General features: G+C 37.4%; 6 protein-coding genes across 6 annotated transcripts; 2 read left to right on the top strand and 4 right to left on the bottom strand.

The window, feature by feature from the left end:
- Positions 1 to 320: 320 nt before the first annotated feature.
- Positions 321 to 880, bottom strand: GCK72_012852 (uncharacterized protein; the record flags this gene model as incomplete). The annotated part of the gene is made up of 2 exons (XM_053729450.1): positions 321 to 532; positions 685 to 880. 2 exons carry the CDS (start codon positions 878 to 880, stop codon positions 321 to 323), a joined length of 408 nt encoding a protein of 135 aa, XP_053584222.1.
- A 6,332-nt stretch (positions 881 to 7,212) lies between these two features.
- Positions 7,213 to 7,837, top strand: GCK72_012851 (uncharacterized protein; the record flags this gene model as incomplete). Its single annotated transcript, XM_053729449.1, has 3 exons — positions 7,213 to 7,261; positions 7,513 to 7,572; positions 7,626 to 7,837. 3 exons carry the CDS (start codon positions 7,213 to 7,215, stop codon positions 7,835 to 7,837), a joined length of 321 nt encoding a protein of 106 aa, XP_053584221.1.
- Positions 7,838 to 9,766: 1,929 nt separating this feature from the next.
- GCK72_012850 (uncharacterized protein) lies at positions 9,767 to 11,584 on the bottom strand (the record flags this gene model as incomplete). Its single annotated transcript, XM_053729448.1, has 9 exons — positions 9,767 to 9,907; positions 9,957 to 10,234; positions 10,277 to 10,405; positions 10,451 to 10,718; positions 10,786 to 10,955; positions 11,002 to 11,115; positions 11,167 to 11,275; positions 11,325 to 11,433; positions 11,478 to 11,584. The coding sequence occupies 9 exons, from the start codon at positions 11,582 to 11,584 to the stop codon at positions 9,767 to 9,769; spliced, it is 1,425 nt and encodes a 474-aa protein (XP_053584220.1).
- Positions 11,585 to 12,340: 756 nt separating this feature from the next.
- Positions 12,341 to 13,144, top strand: GCK72_012849 (uncharacterized protein; the record flags this gene model as incomplete). The annotated part of the gene is made up of 2 exons (XM_003090016.2): positions 12,341 to 12,963; positions 13,009 to 13,144. 2 exons carry the CDS (start codon positions 12,341 to 12,343, stop codon positions 13,142 to 13,144), a joined length of 759 nt encoding a protein of 252 aa, XP_003090064.2.
- Positions 13,145 to 16,684: 3,540 nt separating this feature from the next.
- On the bottom strand, positions 16,685 to 18,194 carry GCK72_012848 (uncharacterized protein; the record flags this gene model as incomplete). The annotated part of the gene is made up of 3 exons (XM_003093093.2): positions 16,685 to 17,185; positions 17,230 to 17,795; positions 17,852 to 18,194. 3 exons carry the CDS (start codon positions 18,192 to 18,194, stop codon positions 16,685 to 16,687), a joined length of 1,410 nt encoding a protein of 469 aa, XP_003093141.2.
- An 856-nt stretch (positions 18,195 to 19,050) lies between these two features.
- On the bottom strand, positions 19,051 to 20,564 carry GCK72_012847 (uncharacterized protein; the record flags this gene model as incomplete). The annotated part of the gene is made up of 3 exons (XM_003093085.2): positions 19,051 to 19,557; positions 19,611 to 20,176; positions 20,222 to 20,564. 3 exons carry the CDS (start codon positions 20,562 to 20,564, stop codon positions 19,051 to 19,053), a joined length of 1,416 nt encoding a protein of 471 aa, XP_003093133.2.
- Positions 20,565 to 21,057: the final 493 nt, after the last annotated feature.

The following is a 21,057-nucleotide window of genomic DNA, read 5'->3' as shown; positions in this document are numbered from 1 at the left end:
CAAATTTGGTGATTACTGATTATTCTATTCAAATTTGGTGATAACTGATAAAAGATATGATTTTAAAAAAGAAAAATAATCAAGAGCTAAAAAAAAACCGCAGCTCGCTAGGCTGCATAATGACAAGAATGAGCTAATTTGAAAAATCAGACTATTATGTACTCTATGTTTCTCTAAACTCTCTTCTCTCTCCTTGAAAACAGATCACTGACTTTTTTGACTCACCCCTCCCTCTTTTCAAAAAAACACAGTTTGGTATTTTAATTAAAATTTATTTTCAAAAAATTTTAATATCAGAAAAAAGAAAATTTGAATAGAAATTACAATTCATTTTGTTCAGTCGAAGTTGATTGATGATTGGCCAAAATTCTCGGTATTGGTTTAGGAAATTTTGCCAAGGTTGTTCGTTTTTGACAATCGACACAGAAATCGTATTCAAGAACCTCATTACTGATGGTGATTGATGGCCGGCAGCAGGGTGCCAATGCAACTGTCACACTTGCGCCACGACCGGTGAGGACACACGGTAGCACTGAAATAATACAGTACATGTTTTTTTAAAATTAATTACTATTATGTTTACTTTTCTTCCATTTACTTTCTCCTTCTTCTACCAATTTTCCATCATTTGTCGTTTTCACTTCTAAAAGAAAAATATGTTGTTTTTTTGTTTATCAAACAAACCGTATAACGTAATTGGGTATTTTTGAGCATGTGCAGGATACTTCAGAGCAAAGGTACGCTTCTCACACAAATTGCAGAACTTTGAACGATATTTGCGATTCCGAATAGTAATAGTACTAGCACAAGAATCACATAGAGAATAAACCAAAATACCGGTTCCATTAACCAGAGCGCAAGCTGTGATATCGGACCACATTGTGATTTTTTTAAACAAACTCCTCAGTTTTATACTTATTCCTAAGCTCCGCCCCTAAAATTTTGAAATCTAGAACCGGTTTTCGGAGCCGTCTTCCTTCAGTTGCAACCAAAACCGAAATGATGTCATCCTGAAAACTCGTAACCTATAAACGTGTTTTTAGAAAGTGGGTCAGAGCCATCACAATGTTACAGAAAGGATGTCATTGAAGAAATTTCCAAGATTCCAAAACCAAAATATCCTGTTTTCAAAACGGGTTTTCTAAAAGTAGGTCAGAGTTATCACATTTTGGTAGCATGTGCCTGACGTTTTCACAGTATGAGAGTGGAAATCTTACGATATAAGCTCCGCCCATAGGGTTTAAAAGGAGCGCGAGAGAAGGAAACCTCAACCATGTCGAATTGGAATAGTCCTGGAGGTTTGTTTCATTTCATATATTCGGATTTTAATTTTGTTTTTACAGCTATTGAAGAGACTATTGAAGAAGTTTGCGCTAAAGTTAAACTGGTAACTGGTTCGGGGAGAAAACCTATCAAACCGTTACATCAAGTGGCTGTAGAATTTGAAAACAAGGATGGTACTCAATTTATGAGTGGTGAGTTTTTATATCAAAAATTTTTTTTTAAATATATATTTTTTTTAATTTTAGAAGAAGAAATTGTGGAGATGAAAAATCACATTCACTTTGAATACGAACCAAAATTTGTTTATCGGAATGAAAAACGTGTATCTCTTCCGGAAACACGACTTCGATTCAAAGGAAAAACAAATACTCCCGAGCTTATGGAAAGAACATTCGACCAGTTTATCAGATACTGTATTGGTAAAGCTGGAGGAAGCTTGGAAAGATCGAAAATGAGCTTTGGGTACGTATTGGTTTTTAATAAAAAATATTGTTTTTTTCCAGATTTTTTCATGAAGGATTTCACAAGGCTGAAGGTTTTTGGATAAATGAAAGAACTTACCAAACCTTTAACGGACAAGTTTTAATGGAGGAATTGGAGCGAATTACTCAATCAAAAGGAGAAGTAGACATTGATGACACCTTCATTATTCATATACATGTGTTCAACAATTTTGAAGGAGGAGCGGGTCGATGTAGAAATAAAGTAAGCTGAAAAAATACAATTTATCACGTTTCAATTGTAGATGTTCGATGAAGAGAAAAAAATACCTGCATATGTAGTTGGAGACGGTAAATGTCTTCCAAAGGCTGTGGCTCTCGCAATAACATTTTATGCATCCAAGGAAGATGTTGAACAACGTTCTAAATGGGATAGAATGATACGGAAAAATGTAAATTTTAAAAAATATTTTCTTTTAAAACGAGTTTATTTTCAGTACCAGTATCTGAATGAAAAACTTCAATTGACAGCTGCGAATGAAATTTTGGAAAAGTCTGGACTGTCTACGGAACAACAAGTATTCAATATTGATGATTTGGAAAAAATTGCAACTGCCTATCCGGACTACAAGTTTGAAGTCTACAGTCGACCTGCTTACGAAAAATATTACCAAATCATCAAAGAGTTCAACTTTGATGCTTCAAAACTCGTTACTATTGCGTTCAAGAAGATTGATGGAGTTGGACACTACGATTTTATCAAACCGTCACTTATGCACATGAAAGCCACGTGAGTGTATTTGATGTGAAAATAAAAATAAATGAATTTTCCAGATATTGCCACAAGTGTAAACAAAAGACATTGTCAACAGGTCATAACCAAGTGTGTGACGCTAAATGTGAAAAATGTGGTTTCTATGAATGCGATAATACTCAAATCGAAACAATTCACTGTGAAATATGCAACACAAACTTTCCCAATGAAGATTGTTACAATGGCCATTTGGAATATGCCTACAGAGCAAAGAAAACAATGTGTGAAAAGAGATATACGTAAGTGTAACTTCTTTGAAACATTAATAAACGCAATTTCAGATGTCTCGAATGTGGTTTCCGAGTGTGCAAAGATAAAATTTCACAAGATGAAGTACACGAATGTGAAAAACGATCGAGATGCATGCAATGTAAGGAAATGTATGATGCAACTCGTTATCACAATTGTTGCTTCCAACCTCCAAGAAAAAGATTCAAGGAAAGCAAGATGAAAGCCCAAAAATCCTACAGAATCTTATGCTATGATGTTGAAACTATAGTAGTAAACTCACCCAATGGACCAGGTATTATTCATTGGAAATTTAAAAAAATACACACTACTTTTAGATTTCTCCAAACCTCAACCAAACCATGAAGTCAATCTTGTTTGCTACAAAATGTGTTGCAATTTGTGTGTTGAAGAAGGAATGGAATGTGATTGTGAAACTGGGAACTTTCACTACTTTGAACACGTGGATCCATTGGAAGACTTTGTCGATTTTTTACTTCACAACACAAAACTGGACAATGCCTATGTGATTGCTCATAATGGCGGAAGGTTTGTTTTTCATAAATTTAGTCAGTAAAACATAGTTTTAACTTCAGATATGATCATAATTTTGTCTTGTCGAAAATTATGACAAGTTTTGGCATCATACCTGAATATGTTTCAAATGGAACTTCACTCATCATGGCTAACATTACCGCTAGCGTTAGAAGAACGGATGCTTATAACAGTTTGAAGTTTCGAGACTCCTTTCGCTTCATACCCATGCCTCTTTCAAAAATGCCAAAAACTTTTGGAATCACCGAACTGAAAAAAGGATACTACCCATACTATTTCAATCACAAGGAAAACTATGGCAAAGTATTGGATCGTCTTCCTGACAAACTTTTCTACGATCCGGACCACATGAAACCAGAACCTCGTATCGAATTTGAAAAGTGGTATGAAAACCACAAAAATGACGAGTTTGATGCGGACATGGAAATTTTGGTTTATTGCCAAAGTGATGTTGAAATATTGACAACTGGATTATCCGAATATATCAAGGTATTTGTCTTTTTTTTGTTTAACTAAACTATATTTTTTAGATTTGCAAAAGACTGTTCAACAATTGGAATCCAATTATACATTCATGTACAATTGCCAGTTATGTGCACCATATTCTAAAGTTTGAACATTTCCAACGAGGAGACTTGGGCATTATTTCTGAAAATGGATGGCCAGAACGGAACAATTCAGTCTTTGCACTCAAAACATTAATGTGGTTGGAAAAGAAGGATGGTGTAACAATCCATCACAAATTACGTGGCCCTGAGAAAATGATCAAAATGTCAAATGGAGACTGTTTTTTCGTAGATGGATACGAGGAAAAGTCAAACACTGTCTATGAAATTTATGGATGTTTCTACCACGGATGTCCAATGTGTACAAATCCAACCTTGGAACACCCTAATCACCCAGGAGTCGAAAACAAGGCAATTTATGATAGAACCATGAAGAGAGAAGAGCGAATTAAAGAAGCTGAGTACAATATGATTAGCTGGTGGGAACATGAGATCAACGAAATGCTCAAAAAAGACTCGCAAATGCGTGATTTCTTCAAAAAGGTAGTATAATTTAAAAAGCCTATTTTAAACAAAATGTTTCAGTGTCGACATGCATCTCATCTTGTACCCCGTGAAGGAATGTTTGGAGGACGTACACAACCATATCAGATGATTGTAGAGTGTGAAGAAGACGAAGAAATTTGTTATGACGACTTCAACTCGTTATATCCATCAGTCAATATTATGTTCCAGTACCCTAGAGGACAACCTATAGTCTACAAGACCAATTTCCCGTCAATCATCCCAGGAAAAGGTGTCGATAAAAAAGGTGAACGAAATATTGATTATCAAATTGGTAATTTAAAAATTTCAGGATTATACTTTTGCTCAATATATGCACCTCCTGATATCAAGATTACAGTGCTACCTTACAAGATACCAGGATTTTTGACATTTCCCAGTTGTAGAACATGCATCGAAAAGAATCAAAAAACTGCATGCAACCATACAAAAGTGTCTGACCGATACTTGACTGGCGTGTGGACACATGCCGAATTGAATGCGGCGATTGAAAGAGGTGAGAGAGAGAGAGGGAGAGATAGATGAAAAGAAAAATTCCAATTTAGGCTACCAGCTGCTTCAATTTCACGAAATTTGGTGGTGGCCTGATGATAAATGGCAGACTGCCGCCTATTTCGTAAATTATTTAAAGTCAATGATTCAATTGAAACATGAATCATCGGGTTGGCCTAGAGATGGCATGACTAATGAAGAAAAACTGGCATATATCAACGAGATTGAGCAAAGAGATGGTGTCACCCTTGTGATGGAAAATGTCAAAAAGGCCGACAACATGAGAGAAATGTCAAAACTCTTTTTGAATACATGTTGGGGTGCGTTAAAAAAACAATATTAAAAAACAATTTTTTATTTAGGAAAGCTAGCAGAGAATCCTGTCAGAACAGAATCAAAACTGTTTGAAACATTGGATCATGTTTCTCAAAGTGAGTACATGAGTGAGCAAGGATATGAAGTCAAAGGAATCAAAGACTGGGATGATGGTAGAACTCTGATAACAAGGTCATCCAAAACCGAGTCTGTAAAAACCAAGCAATTTACAAGTATTATTATCGGTAGGTCAATACCGATTAATATCTTTAAAAAATTATATTTTTGAAGGAATTTACACCACAGCGTATGCGCGCCTGCGTCTCTTACAGGCAATGGAGGCTGTCGGTTCTGAAAATCTGATATATGCTGGTGAGTAAAACAAAAAAAAAAGAGAAATTTATAAATTACTATTTTTCAGACACTGATAGTGTGATATACAAGAAGAAGATTTCGGATCTAAGTCCAGTAAAAGCACTCATTGGAGATGGATTGGGCAAGCTGAAATCTGAAATTCCAAAAGGATACCGAATGAAGAAGATAATTTGCATGGCTTCCAAAGTCTACTCTTACCTGTTGGAACATTTGGAGACTGGTGAAGAAAAAATTGTGATCAAGTTTAAAGGAGTCGTTCTCAATTCATCAACCAGTCGAACTATTAACATGGAAACTATGGAAGCTTCGGTAATTATCATTAAAATTTTCAAAATTTTCGAAATTTTAAATTTTCAGGTCAGAGAATTTCTTGATGGCCAAACAAATGTTATATCAGTTCCTGAGAGGACAATGAGGCGAACAAAAGTGCTGGGAGAGATTACGACGGCTCCATTTGAGAAACGTCTAAAGCCTGTGATGGATAAAGTTCGAGTCCTCCCAGGCGGAAAAACACTTCCTTCTGGATACTATCTAAATTGCCCTTTAGTTGAAGATTACCCGTACAGTTGAATCTCCAAAGTTCTATAAATGTGTTCTTGTTCATAGAAAACTCGTGTCATTTCATGATAATAAAACGTTCCATCTATAACTTCTCCATTTTCATGCCAAAGAATACGTTACAGAATCTGTTGGGAAAATATGAGTAATAACAAATACCTCCAGAGTCTTTTCTCACATCCCTTGTCTAACGTCCCTTGTTTTGCGTAAATTCGTACACGACCCCCAATGTTGGATTAACGTTTCACTCGTTTTTCTTCTCAAAAAAAAAAAATCTAAATTATTTATATTGACAGTTATTTGAAAAGGGGACAGATGAAACGAGAGAAGTGAACATTTAATAGAGACGAGAGACAGCCTCCCTTTATGAATATTTTCGAAACATGATCTATAACCAACTTTCTTAATGAAATATTCACAAGTGTGCACATTAATTGGAAAACAGTAACTAATTATCGCTCATGGGTGCACATGCGCACAAATGAGTCCACAAAATTGATAAATTACCTTATTTTTTGTATGAAAAAACGGAAAAAATATTGGACCAAAGTGGAAAGATTGACAAGTTTTCATACATATCCATAGACAGACATAAGCTCATGCCAATATCCACACACTTATTTCATACACTCACGTAAAAAACTAAGTTTTTTAGCGTCTCTTTTGAAAGAAAATTATTTTTCGGGGGAAATGATCACATAATTAAGCGCACCACGAGAGAGGACCCCCGCTGTTTCATCTCTGCGTGTGTCCTTTTTATAAAATTTTCAATAAACAGAGATTAAACTGGAGATTGAAGAACACACTCTATGTGTAGATATCGTTCATTTTCAAAAAAAAAAGGTTTTTAATTGAATTTTGATTTGGGTATGTTTGGATTTAGTGGTAATTAGTCATTTTCATTGTTTATGTGTGTGTTTGTAGGTATGTGTGTGTATGAGGGGTTATCTATAACTGCTTTCTCAATTTTTTCCTTTTGAATTGCAAAATGAAAGTATTTCACCACTTTTATCGATGATTTTCTCGATTTTCCTCCAAAATTGGTGTAGTTTAACACTTTTCAATGTGTGCACATGAGATTATGTGTGGCTATTTGAGAGTACATGTGTGGTTTATGTATGATTATGAGGGTAATTAATAGTTTTCCGGATTGTTCTGACGGGTTGCATATTAAAAAATGGGTAATTGAATACTTTTTTGTGCTCCATTACTATTCGGAATCGTGTCCATTACTATTCGGAATCGCAAATATCGTTCAAAGTTCTGCAATTTGTGTGAGAAGCGTACCTTTGCTCTGAAGTATCCTGCACATGCTCAAAAATACCCAATTACGTTATACGGTTGGTTTGATAAACAAAAAAACAACATATTTTTCTTTTAGAAGTGAAAACGACAAATGATGGAAAATTGGTAGAAGAAGGAGAAAGTAAATGGAAGAAAAGTAAACATAATAGTAATTAATTTAAAAAAAAAACATGTACTGTATTATTTCAGTGCTACCGTGTGTCCTCACCGGTCGTGGCGCAAGTGTGACAGTTGCATTGGCACCCTGCTGCCGGCCATCAATCACCATCAGTAATGAGGTTCTTGAATACGATTTCTGTGTCGATTGTCAAAAACGAACAACCTTGGCAAAATTTCCTAAACCAATACCGAGAATTTTGGCCAATCATCAATCAACTTCGACTGAACAAAATGAATTGTAATTTCTATTCAAATTTTCTTTTTTCTGATATTAAAATTTTTTGAAAATAAATTTTAATTAAAATACCAAACTGTGTTTTTTTGAAAAGAGGGAGGGGTGAGTCAAAAAAGTCAGTGATCTGTTTTCAAGGAGAGAGAAGAGAGTTTAGAGAAACATAGAGTACATAATAGTCTGATTTTTCAAATTAGCTCATTCTTGTCATTATGCAGCCTAGCGAGCTGCGGTTTTTTTTTAGCTCTTGATTATTTTTCTTTTTTAAAATCATATCTTTTATCAGTTATCACCAAATTTGAATAGAATAATCAGTAATCACCAAATTTGAAGAGTAAAGTAATCACTCAACGGTTATCATCATATCTGTTGTCATCATATCATTTATCACCTTATCAGTTATCACTTTATCAGTAATCACTTTTTTGGGAATTTGAGCAATGTAGTTTTGATAACCACTTTACCGTAATCACCTTATCACTAGTTATCACCTTATCAGTTATCACTTTATCAGTAATCACTTTTTTGGGAATTTGAGCAATGTAGTTTTGATAACCACTTTACCGTAATCACCTTATCAGTTATCATTTTATCAGTAATCACCTTATCAGTAATCACCTTGTCATTTCGTGATTTAACCCACCATACTCTGATCCCTGAGCATTTTCATTCGTGTATAATCAATCTTATCAGTAAGTTTAAATTTTATCAGTTAATCATTTTCAGATATGATAAGTTGATTTGGTAATCTCACAGATGCAGTTAGGAGTGAAAATAAAGCACAGGGGGGCGGAGCTTGCTAAGCCCCGCCCCCTGTGCTTTATTTTCACTCCTAACTGCATCTGTATACTACTCACGGCTACAGTGGCCAGGAAACTGGTCACATTTGGAAGGTCCTGACGGTAGAATGCTTCTCGGAGAGCACGGATCTTGTCGCTACGAGTTGGAAGCAGATGAACAAGTGCAATGAGAGATCCTTCAAATTGCGTATGGACCCCGTATTTTCAGTTGGAACCTGCTTTCCCGATTTTTGGGTTTCTGTAGCTACAGCAAATTTATCAACGTTCTCGATCAGTGGCGATCTGAACCTTCCAAGATATTCAGGTTCGACTGTAAATGTTCAAAACTCTGTAATTACCGTAATCCTACAGTAACCGGCCCTATATTTTCCGGGTCTCATACTAGTAAGGGGCCAAGGTTGTTACCACCCAAGTCTGGTCTACCCTCATTCTGTTTGACACCCTTCTTCATTTTTTGGGTCACGGTAGCTACAGTAATCCTACAGTAATGTGACACCCGGGGTCCAAAAAATTGAAGCCCTTGGAGGTTCATGGGTATACCCCTAGACATCTTTTGAAACGGCTCGAAGAGAAAAAAGTTATTTAGGAAGAAGCGTCGGACGGACAGATAGAACTATTCCATTAGTAGGAAGAAGAAAATATATCAGTCAGAAACTGTTCAGAGAAAACATTCAAAGATGCCAAACATCCAATTTGTTTGGTTGATTCGCGGTCACATCAATTGATTACTGTAGTCATTTGATTACTGTAGACATTCATGACCAACGCGCATAGGAAACCTACAGTAGCCCAGCTGGTTTCCCATGTCACTCTCTCACTTTCGGCGGTACTTGCTTATAGAACTGTTACGAAATGGAACTGTTACAATATGGAACTCCTGTGCAGTAGAGCGCGTTTGCTTCACTTTTTCAGTATTGACTTTTCTATCAATTTTTTTTCACTTTTTCCAGTTTTTACAAGAAGGAACGACGATTTATGAAAGAAAATTAAATTATTTGATTAATTTTTCAGAAAATTTTTCAAAGCTACTTCATACTCCTGTTCCAAAAAAACTTTATATAATTGTTTGAAATGAAAAAATAAGTGGAAAAACAAAAAATAAGAAATAACAATAAGAAAATGCGAAAGTCGTCGTTAACTCAATACTTTTTGGCATTGACGAAAGACCACAAGAGTTGGACGCCATCAAGAGGGAGATAAGGAGGAGGGGGGTTGTTCTCAACAGCTAATTTCAATCTTCTATCCTTCATAATATTGGAGACTTTACGACTTTTGATAACCTTAAGTATTTTAATTAATTTAACATTATGTCAGTAGAAAGAATGAAACCTTGAAGTTGGGGTTAATTTTTAATTCAGCCCAATCCATACTGGTATGTCGCTCTTCCATTTGAAGTTTGTGAAGCAAGTCTGAGAGCTTTACTTTTGTGAAACCGTGATGCATCGTTGTGACAGAATGCAAGAGTCTGTGCCAACATTCAACGGAATTCGATGTTCGGTGGATGCCGTTGATGGTTTGCAAGGAGCAAGACCAAAGCGACGGTGAGAAACGGGGAGTGCCACCAACTGGTCCCCTAACATAGTTCTCATCAACATAATCAATAAACTCTGAAAAAGAAATCAATGTTTTCGAGAGAAGAAACTATGTACCATTCACTGCTGGACCAACAATGTTAGGAACTGTCTCCAGAACTATGATTTCAAAGAATCTTCCAATTTTACTTTCCTCAATAAATGGCAAAACTTTAAGCAGTTGCCAGAAATCTTGGAGAGAACCCGCTGGAATTATTTCAATTTTTCATTGTTTTCTATCACGGATCTTACTGAGAAGTTCATCATATAACTTGAGCTTTTCTGCACGGCGCCTCCAAGATTGAATGAGATGAAACAAGCAGCCATGGAACGACGCAGTTGGGAAACTTCTTTCAAAAGCTGTTTTGATGTTAACTTCGAAATCGGAAATAATCATATCTGGTTTCCAGTTTTGAAGAAACGGAAGTCTTTTCAATTGATTTATCATGAACTCATAGGTGGCCAATTGCTTATTAGGCAAAAGTGCAAAAACTACTGGCTTGACAACATCTTCAGATAACTGAAATCTCAAATTATGACAGAGCAGTGTTCTGGAATACTAGAGCGTAATGATTGAAAATACATACATAAACATGAAATGTGAAGAGCTGAGTAAATCCATCCGGACAACATGAAAATGTTCCGTCAACCATCAAAACTTTTCCAGCTGAAAGAAGCTCTAATCCTACATCCGATCCGAAAATGAGAACTCGTTCTTGATTAAATGTAACATCTCTTATGAGAAAACCATCACCATCTGAAATTACGATGAATAGACAATGTTTTGAAGAGGTCAAAATTACCCAAAGTACGTTTGTATTTCTCAGAAATAGCACCTCCAGAATTCATTTTGTTTGTATCTGGGTCTTTTCTGGCCTTACTAGAATGAACTAATCGTCTTTTACAATTGTAATCACCTGAATTTTGTGTATTCTGTGTGGTTTAAAAAAATTGTTTAGGAAGTTTACCAATTGCCACTGAAACATGAGCACCGAAATCAGCTCTTACACTGTCGATCACATCACGGACATTTCCATTTTCAGCTCGACGCTTTAACTCTTGTCTACCTATTTTTACCTGAGAAACATACTCATTATTACAAAAATTTGCTATTTCTGTTCCTCACTGCATTCGACAACAAGTCTTTATCATGGTTAATGTGTTGTTTAATAACTCTGATTACACCGGTACTTTTGTGAACTCCGAAGGCTGCCGAACACTGGACTTTAGTTGTCCTGAACTCTGATCTCTTTAAGTATCTTGCAGATTGAATTTTTACCTTTCCGCACAATGGTATATTTTTTCATTGAGAGTTGGGATTTCTTTTTTAACTTTCATCAGCCAGCCATCGATATTTTCCACTTCTTTCAACTTTCCCTGAGGCATTTTTAACGATTTCGAATCAATTTGATCAAAAAAAGATTTTTTTCTGAAAAATTAATCAAATAATTTAATTTTCTTTCATAAATCGTCGTTCCTTCTTGTAAAAACTGGAAAAAGTGAAAAAAAATTGATAGAAAAGTCAATACTGAAAAAGTGAAGCAAACGCGCTCTACTGCACAGGAGTTCCATATTGTAACAGTTCCATTTCGTAACAGTTCTATAAGCAAGTACCGCCTCACTTTCTCTAAACTCTCTCATCTCTTGTCTTCTCATCCATTTCTTTTGTTTCTATAAAAAAAACCTTTGTTTTGACGTCACATGTTTACCTTCCCGCAGAGCCCCGCTCTTACCGGGTTACTGTAGTTCTCCCATGTCACTTCCATACTTTCTCTAGACTCTCTCTCTTTGTCTCTTCCATTCCTTCCATTCCATTCCATTCATTACTCTCATACGTCATCTGTCGGAGGATGACGTCTTCCCTGCCTCTTCTCTGTGTTCCTTATGTCCCGTTAAAGAAGATTATCGATTTTATGGAATTCAGTTCATTGTGAGTCTTTTTTCATTCGATTTCTTATCTCATTTTCAATTTTCAGAGTCTCCATGTCCCTATGCTCCCAGAAATGTCAAACAGTAATCAAAACTTATAGAAGGAAGCCAATCGATAGGCACTTACATGTTTCGTGTGTCACACATTTCCTTCTATCTTTCGACAAATTTTGTGATCACCAGATTGTTCTGGTTGCATCAGGTTTACAGAAAATGACCAACAAAACACGTTTTGTTGAGATGAATGGACAAAACGTGGCATTGACTGTAAACGAAGAGAAGGGATTTTTGGTGACTCATTGGAAGGATGAAGTGAATGGATTGAAGATACTCACTGATTATGTTACTCAGCTCTTCAATATTGATGTATTGGGAATTACATTTAATCGTAAAAACATTTGGATGATTGATTGGGTGAATAGTAGACAGCAGTCACATGTCAGAAGTGTCTATTGTGAAGACTGGAAAGACACTTTAACAGAAGACGAGTTGACTCATATTCTGAGAGATTGCCCCGCCTCGTTTCGAACTGTCATCTATCCATCACCACCTCCCAATTTTCAGTTTCGAGAGAATTTCAGAAGTATTGATTATTTGTCCATCAGTGACGGGTCATGGGTGACAATAGACAATTTGCTCACAATGGATGGACGGGAAATAATGCTGTTCAAATCTTCCTTGACTAGTATTAATATGAATACATTTTTAAAGCATTGGCTAGCCGGAGGAAGTCCACGATTGAAACTGTTTTCTGCTAAAACCGTAAATTTCGATCTTGATGCTTTGTTTGCCGACATAAATGTGGTTCTTGTAAAAAGCTTGCGACAGTATACCAGGTAGCATTCATAAAACTAATACCTGCAATCAGATCCAATTTTCAGCCCATTTCAAATCAAATATCGCTTCAGTTTTGGATATGATCTACGACGGAACGATGGTGTGACTGCTACAGTACTCTATCGGCCAGACGGGGGAATAATAATTGCTGTTTGGCCAGAGATCGTGTGTTATCATTAAATGAATTTACCCGCAGATAGTTTGTTCTAACAACAAAAAAGGAAGGTCTCATTTACGAGTAGAAAACATTTTTGAATGTTCATTCCGTTTTCCGCTTTCCGCCCAGAAATTCATAATAGAATAGAATAGACATTATTTTTGAACATTCTTATGACATATTGGACGTAAAAAAGGGTGTTAATTCTTCTTAAACATAAACGGAAAGGAATCATTCCACTGATAACAAATTATTGAAAGGCGTCACTTCCATCATGTTTTATTCTGACGTCATTGAGTCGAAAGGAAGGAAAACCAAAATAATAATTCAAAACAAATATAGGACATTCTACTTTACAAATTTTCAAAAGTTCCCAATGTATTAAAAGCCACCGGACCTAAAAATCAGTTCAGTCGTTTCAAAATGTCAGTTATATTTTATTTACGCAGAGTTTAGAGTTTCTCAAAGACTCAATTCAGTCACTCATATTCTGTTCTATTTCCCCTCACCCTTCCTAACATAATTTAGAAAACATTCCTTTAGTTAGAAAAACTATGAATATTAAAGTTAGAATCTGGTCCTAGAAGCCAAAAACCAATATTTCATAGGCACATATCAGAAGCCAGGGGAAAAACAAAATGAAATTATTATTTTATTTGAAATTCAAAAATAAGTTATATTTTCAAAATGAAAATAATTCAGGTTCTCTTGTTGCATGTATTCCTTCTCATAACACCACTCTCTTTCACGCGTATTACACTGACATCAACTATGGAACATATAGGGATGGTGCCTCCGATATAGTCGCTTATGGTGATTGGTATACAACAATGGCAAATGTTCGATTCGATACAAAACAGGAAGAGGAGATTTAGTATCACTCAGACTGGTTGTATGTTTGGTTGTTGTGGCGTGAACTACAGTGCGCGAAATATTTTTAGGACCCTCTCAAATTTGGGGGTTCTGGAAAACTCAGAAGAGATATCAAAAATCTGTGAATGCCAATCGATTCCAAATCCAAAATAACCCCCGGACACAAATTTTCAAGAACATATCACTTTTCATACTCTCGTACCACCAAAAAGTCACTTTTTTGGCCGCGAAATATCTTTAGGACCACCTGAAAAAACCAATTTTCAGTTGGTTTTCAGAAAAATTATTTACGTGGAAATAGTTTTGGGTAATACAAAATCACATTTTAATGTGTTTTTACATGTTTTAACATCAATTTCTGTTTGTTTTATCTTCAAAAACAAAACTTCAATATCACGCGAAATCACTTTTTGTGCATTTTTTGACTTTGATGGCTTATTTCTCTGAAATAGAATTGACTACTATTCTGAAACGTTATCGGTCATTTGACTCATTTATTTGTGAACCTATTGCAAAAAAAGATTTTGGAAAAATACCGACTTTGAGCGGAGTTACTTGAATCTAAACAGTTGCTTTTTCCACGTTTTCAGTAGTAAATGGAGTCATTTTGAATTAATGACATGTAACTCCGCTCAAAGACTTCTTATTGCCAAACTCCACTCTTTTGGTGTCCCCTCCCTTATTATTAACTGGTTTGCTGATTTCCTGAGTAACCGTTCCTATTCTGTCATGGTAAACGGTCATATTGACCCCTCTATTTCCCTCATCCCTTCCGGTGTTCCACAAGGCACATGCAGTGGTCCCCTCCTGTTTCTCATATTTATCAATGACCTCCTCTCCTCTTTCCCTCCCGACCTCCATTTCTGTGCCTTTGCTGATGATGTCAAAATATTCTCCCACAGCCCCTCTCTCCTCCAATCTGGCATTGATACTTTAGTTTCTTGGGCTAACACAAACCTTCTTCCTCTAGCCCCTTCCAAAACCACTTTGCTCCGCCTTGGTTCTCATAACATGTCCCATTCTTATCACATTGACTCCTTCTCCATTCCAGACTCTCCCGTTGTTAGAGATCTCGGTCTCCTCACCGACCCTAAACTCAAGTTCCGCGCCCACATCACCCGCACTGTCAATCTCTCTCTCCTCTGGTGTAACCAACTATTTAAGTCCTTTAAATCCCTCTCTCCCAATTTCTACATTTCTTTGTTTAAAACATATGTCCTCCCTCTCCTGGAGTACTGTTGCACAGTATATTCCCCTCCTGCATCCAGCCTCCTTTCTCACTCTCTTGAAAAACCCCTCCGTCTCTACTCTCGTAAAGTCTTACAACGCTGTAACATCTCCTTTTCCTCATACCCCCACCGTCTCGAAATTCTTAACCTTGTCTCCCTTAGGCACCGCCGACTTAAATCCCAACTTCTCCTCCTTTATAACTTCATTAGTGGTGCCTCATATTTCCCCCACCTCAATTATCATGTTAAAATCTCCCAATCCCCTCGTCGTCCCATGACGTTAATTTGCTGCCATCCTTCTATCCCCGATTTTTTTGCTTCCACCATTCCAATTTGGAATGCGATTACTACTAATGTCCCCCAATTCCTCCCTCCATCTAAATTCGAAACCCTCCTTAACTCCGCTATTACTCGTTTTTAGTATTTCAATTAATTGCCTGTTTCCCCCGGTTTTCTTCTCTTAACTTGCTAACTTCATTAATTTCCTCCCGGTTATTTTACCCCTTATCCCAATTCTCTCACATTTTTCCTTCATATGTTACTAGTCCATCTCGTGAGGGATGTATCTAGTCTCCCCCTTTCTTAATGTTTTTTTTCTCTGTTATTCTATTCGTCAATAAATATATATAACGTGAAGTCGGTATTTTTCCAAAATCTTTTTTGCAATAGGTTCACAAATAAATGAGTCAAATGACCGATAACGTTTCCGGATAGTAGTCAATTCTATTTCAGAGAAATAAGCCATCAAAGTCAAAAAATGCACAAAAAGTGATTTCGCGTGATATTGAAGTTTTGTTTTTGAAGATAAAACAAACAGAAATTGATGTTAAAACATGTAAAAACACATTAAAATGTGATTTTGTATTACCCAAAACAGTTACTCATATTATTTAACGTATCTCATTCTTTCTGTAAAATTATCAAATTCCCGAGAAGAAACACCTCAATAAAATGGTTTCTCCGATGCTTCTACGGCAAAAAAAATGGTGAAAAATCGATTTTCTCTTGAAGTTCTTTGTCGCTCGTTAATAAAAGAATAAGGAATTTCAGGTGCGGGGCTTGCGTTAAGCTCCGCCCACAGCTCCCTGCCACACTTTCGTTACAGCGTGCGAAAATTTTCTGAAAATCCTTGGGACTATTCAGGAGAATACTGTAATTCCGAGTTATTTCCTCTGAAGAAAAAACTTATTTGGAAAATTCAGCTGTTAAATGATAGCCAAAAGTCGAAGCCAGATTACTTGGTCACCTGAAAAACAAAAAAAGAAAACCAAAGTCGCCTCAAATAGCCTTCTCGTTTGGAATGAGTCATTCCGCTCGATTTGAAATATATAGTAAAACAACCATGCAATATATTATTGAAAACTAAACACTATACAATAGAACATGAAATACATAAGAGTCGGGTCACCTTAATTAATAAAAACGTAACAAATTTGGAAAATACAAATAGAGATCTCGTTTCTAGAAGAGCATGTTCATCACTCCTCCATTGTCGGCTTGTTCCTTTGCAAATATCTCGAAATATTGATAGATGAGAGTGACAGCGAGAAGCATTCCCGTTCCTCCTCCGACTCCAAGAAAATCGGAGGCAACTGAGATTGCACCAATCAGAAGTCCTCCGAAAGTGGCGGCCGTCGGAATGTATCTATTCAGTTCATGAATCATTCCACCCTCTCGGTGTCCTCGCATGGTCAGTTGCTGTTGTTTCAGTTGCTTCGCCACGTCCTTAGCAGATATTCCAGACACATCGATCCAGGTCTTGGAGAAGAAGGCGCAAGATCCGAGCATGAAGACAATGTAGACAATGCAGTGGAGTGGGTCTTCGAGGATGTGTCTGAGGGATTCTGGTGCTGACAAGTAGTAGCAAAGACCTCCGATTGGGTAGCTTCTGGCACTTCCTCCATGAGACCACGATCCCAAAAGACGAGCAAAGAAGTTGTCACCGGTCTTCGAATAGATCAGCTGGAAAAATAAATTTAAAAATCTTTAATTACAAAACTACGAACCTGAGACATGACAAAGAGATTTGACACCAGCGCATTTTGAAGAATGATTGGCATGTTGGATGTGTAGAAAAGCTTGATCGGGTAAGACTGCTGTATTCCGCGAGCTCGCAATGACCGCATCGGCAGTTCAACGCGGAATCCTTGCAAATAAACAACGCACAAGAATATGAGGACAGTGCACAACAAGCCAAAGATATTCGGAAGGTCCGGACGATAGAATGCTTCTCGGAGAGCACGCATCTTGTCGGCGCGTGTGGCGAGAAGATGGACGAGTGCAATGAGAGATCCTTCGAATTCCGGTCCTCGTCCGGTGTTGTACGTAGCAGGGGAGAACGCTTTCCAGACAACGTTTTCGCAAATGTTGGTGGCGATGAAAAGAGAGATTCCGGATCCAAGACCATAGCCATTTTGAAGCAGATCATCGAACAGGAGCACGACGAGACCAGCCATTACAAGTTGAACAATGAGAAGGAGACAGATTCCAGCACCGAGCTCTGATGGAGGGCCATAGAGTCCAGACATCACATAGACGAGGGCTTGTCCAACAGTGATAAGGATTCCGAACACTGAAAAGTTTCAGTGAAAAAAAATCAATAATTCGAAATATCTCAATAAATCTTACATTTCTGGGAAGTGTTAAAGAGTGCGCGCTCTTTCGGCGAGTCTCCCACTTCGATAAATTTCAGACCGGCGAGAAGCTGCATGATCATTCCGGAAGTAACGATGGGCGAAATTCCGAGTTCCATCAGAGAACCTCTGTTGGAGGCCATGATGGCACGTAGCCAGTAGAGTGGATCTGCTGATTCCGAAGACATGATTCCGAACAACGGGACTTGACAGCACACTAGGTAGAGTATAAGAACGATAATTGTCCACAACATCTTCTCGCGGAATTGAATCTTCCGATCCGGTTTCGCCATCTCTGGCACATAGGCACAAAAGGGTTTAACATAGTCGAGGAACATTACTGAAATAAAAAATAATTATAATTATTATGAGAAGATTGAAGAAATGTAAACGAAGGTTTGAGAAACAAATTTTATGATTGAAAACAAAAAACATAGTTGAACAAGCCAGAGTTATTTTACAAATTCAGTTTTTGCAAATTAGAAAGACAGAAATGAAAGAAAACTGAATGAAAATCACGAAGAATCAGCGAGAGCCGACAAACTTTTGAATTTTTCCCGCTGAAAAGTTGGCGAAGACTGAACAACAAACACACGCAAAACGACTGTTACCGTAATCTATTTGAAATTTAAAGGTGATTCTCTGCACTAATTAGGTAGGATGCCTAAAGTTTTGACTTTCATAAAAGTAATAAGAATGAATGCTTTTAATTTTCATCATATTCACATTTTATAATAGAGAAATACTAAAGAAAAACTAAAATTGAATAATTATACCGTAATACTTCAAGGAACAAAGAGTCAAACTGACAATTGGTCTCGCCACGATTACATTTTTTCTTTATTCCGAAACTTTTAAATTGAAACTTTTTTCCGTAGGCATGATTCTGAAAGCGTTTAATGTTTTCGGTCGAGAAATATCTGAAATCCGAGTGTTGTTGGCACGGAGTTTTGTCATTAATTTCACAAATAATTAAATTAGAGTTTATTTACGGTTTTTTTACTCGTGAGCTGACTGAATCCAAATAGACTCGAAAAGAGAAAAAACAAATAAATTAAAGACAATGCACTCAATCTAGTATCAAGAGACGAAATGGGGTGCAAAAGAAAAGATGGTACAGGGAAACGAGAAGGGGGGAAAAGACAAAACGATTAAAAACAAAAATATTAGAGTCGAAACACCGGGGCTTTTTTATTAGAAGAACATGGATGCAACTCCTCCTCCCATCTCCTGTTGCTCCTTGACGAAGATCTCGAAGTATTGGTAGATGATCGTGACAGCGAGAAGGATTCCAGTTCCCGATCCATTGACGCCCATAAAGTCAGCAGTGACAGAAAGAGCTCCGATACAGAGACCTCCGAAAGCAGCAGCAGTCGGAATGTATTTGTTCAACTTGTGGATCGTTGATGTTTCTCGGTGGCCGCGCATGATCATGTTTTGACTTTTCAACTGCTTGGCGACATCTCTTGCGGAAGATCCAGACACATCAATCCAGGTCTTGGAGAAGAATGCGCAAGATCCGAGCATGAAGACAATGTAGACGATGCAGTGGAGTGGGTCTTCGAGGATGTGTCTGAGGGATTCTGGTGCTGACAAATAGTAACAAAGACCTCCGATTGGGTAGCTTCTGGCACTTTCTCCATGAGACCACGATCCCAAGAGACGAGCAAAGAAGTTGTCACCGGTCTTCGAATAGATCAGCTGGAAAAAGAAGTTAAAACATTTCTAATTATAACACTAAGCTAATCACCAACCTGAGAAATAACAAACAGATTTGATACCAGGGCATTTTGAAGAATGATTGGCATGTTAGATGTGTAGAAGAGCTTGATCGGGTAAGAAGCCCGATGTCCTCGCACTTTTGAAGACTGGATGGGTAGTTCCACACGGAATCCTTGCAAGTAAACAACAAGACAGAACACGGCTACAGTGGCCAGGAAACTGGTCACATTCGGAAGGTCCTGACGGTAGAATGCTTCTCGGAGAGCACGGATCTTGTCGCTACGAGTTGTGAGCAGATGAACAAGTGCAATGAGAGATCCTTCAAATTGCATTCCACGTCCATTGTTGTACGTAGCTGGGGAGAACGCTTTCCAGATGACGCTTTCGCAAATGCCGGTAGCGATGAAAAGAGAGATTCCCGATCCAAGACCGTACCCATTTTGAAGCAAATCATCGAACAGGAGCACGACGAGACCAGCCATTACAAGTTGGACAATGAGAAGGAGACAGATTCCAGCACCGAGCTCAGATGGAGGGCCATAGAGTCCAGACATCACATAGACGAGGGCTTGTCCAACAGTGATAATGATTCCGAACACTGAAAACAAACAATAATAATTCGAATTATCTCAATGGCTCTTACATTTCTGGGAAGTGTTGAAGAGTGCCCGCTCTTTCGGCGAATCTCCTACTTCGAGCATTTTAATACCAGAAAGCAGTTGCATAATCATTCCGGAAGTAACGATGGGCGAGATTCCTAGTTCCATCAGAGAGCCCCTGTTGGAGGCCATAATGGCACGAAGCCAGTAGAGTGGATCTGATGATTCCGTAGCCATAATTCCGAACAACGGGACTTGACAGCACACTAGGTAGACCATAAGGAGCACAGTTGTCCATAACATCTTTTCTCGGAATGGAATTTTCCGTTCAGGTTTCGCCACCTCTGGCACATAGGCGCAAAAGGGTTTGACATAGTCGAGGAACATTACTGAAATAAGAAAAGATTGAAATATAAGTGATGAGACGGCAAAAGAAAAACTGTGATTAAGAAATCGTCAAAAATGAAGAAGAACTGCTTGAAAATACCAAAAAATCTGCGAGTTTCGTTGCCATTTGAATGTATTAGGCTGAAACGTGGCTGAAACGTGGAAAATATTCCAACAAACAAACACACACGAAACGATTGCTACCGTAGCCAAGGCGATTTAAAAAAACTAGTTTTTCGGCGCCATTTATCAAAGCCTTCTCTATTGTTTATGTATTAAAAATTTTTTCAAAATGTCTAAATTTTAATTTGCAGCATTTTTAATTTTTAAAGTTAGAAAATCAAGAGAAATCACTAAAAATAAATCTTCAAACTGCAAATTTTAAAGGAACATGTCGGCCGGACGATATGGGTCTCGCCGCGATTACAGTTTTCTGTATATTTTTGTGTTGTTCAATTCTTTTAGTTTTGTTTTCTGTTGCGGGTGGTTCTTT

The sequence above is a fragment of the Caenorhabditis remanei genome, chromosome IV (assembly GCF_010183535.1).
Source record: "Caenorhabditis remanei strain PX506 chromosome IV, whole genome shotgun sequence".
Classification (NCBI taxonomy): Eukaryota; Metazoa; Nematoda; class Chromadorea; order Rhabditida; family Rhabditidae; genus Caenorhabditis; species Caenorhabditis remanei.
Note: the sequence above shows the minus strand (reverse complement) of the source record. Positions and strands in the feature narration are given on the sequence as shown.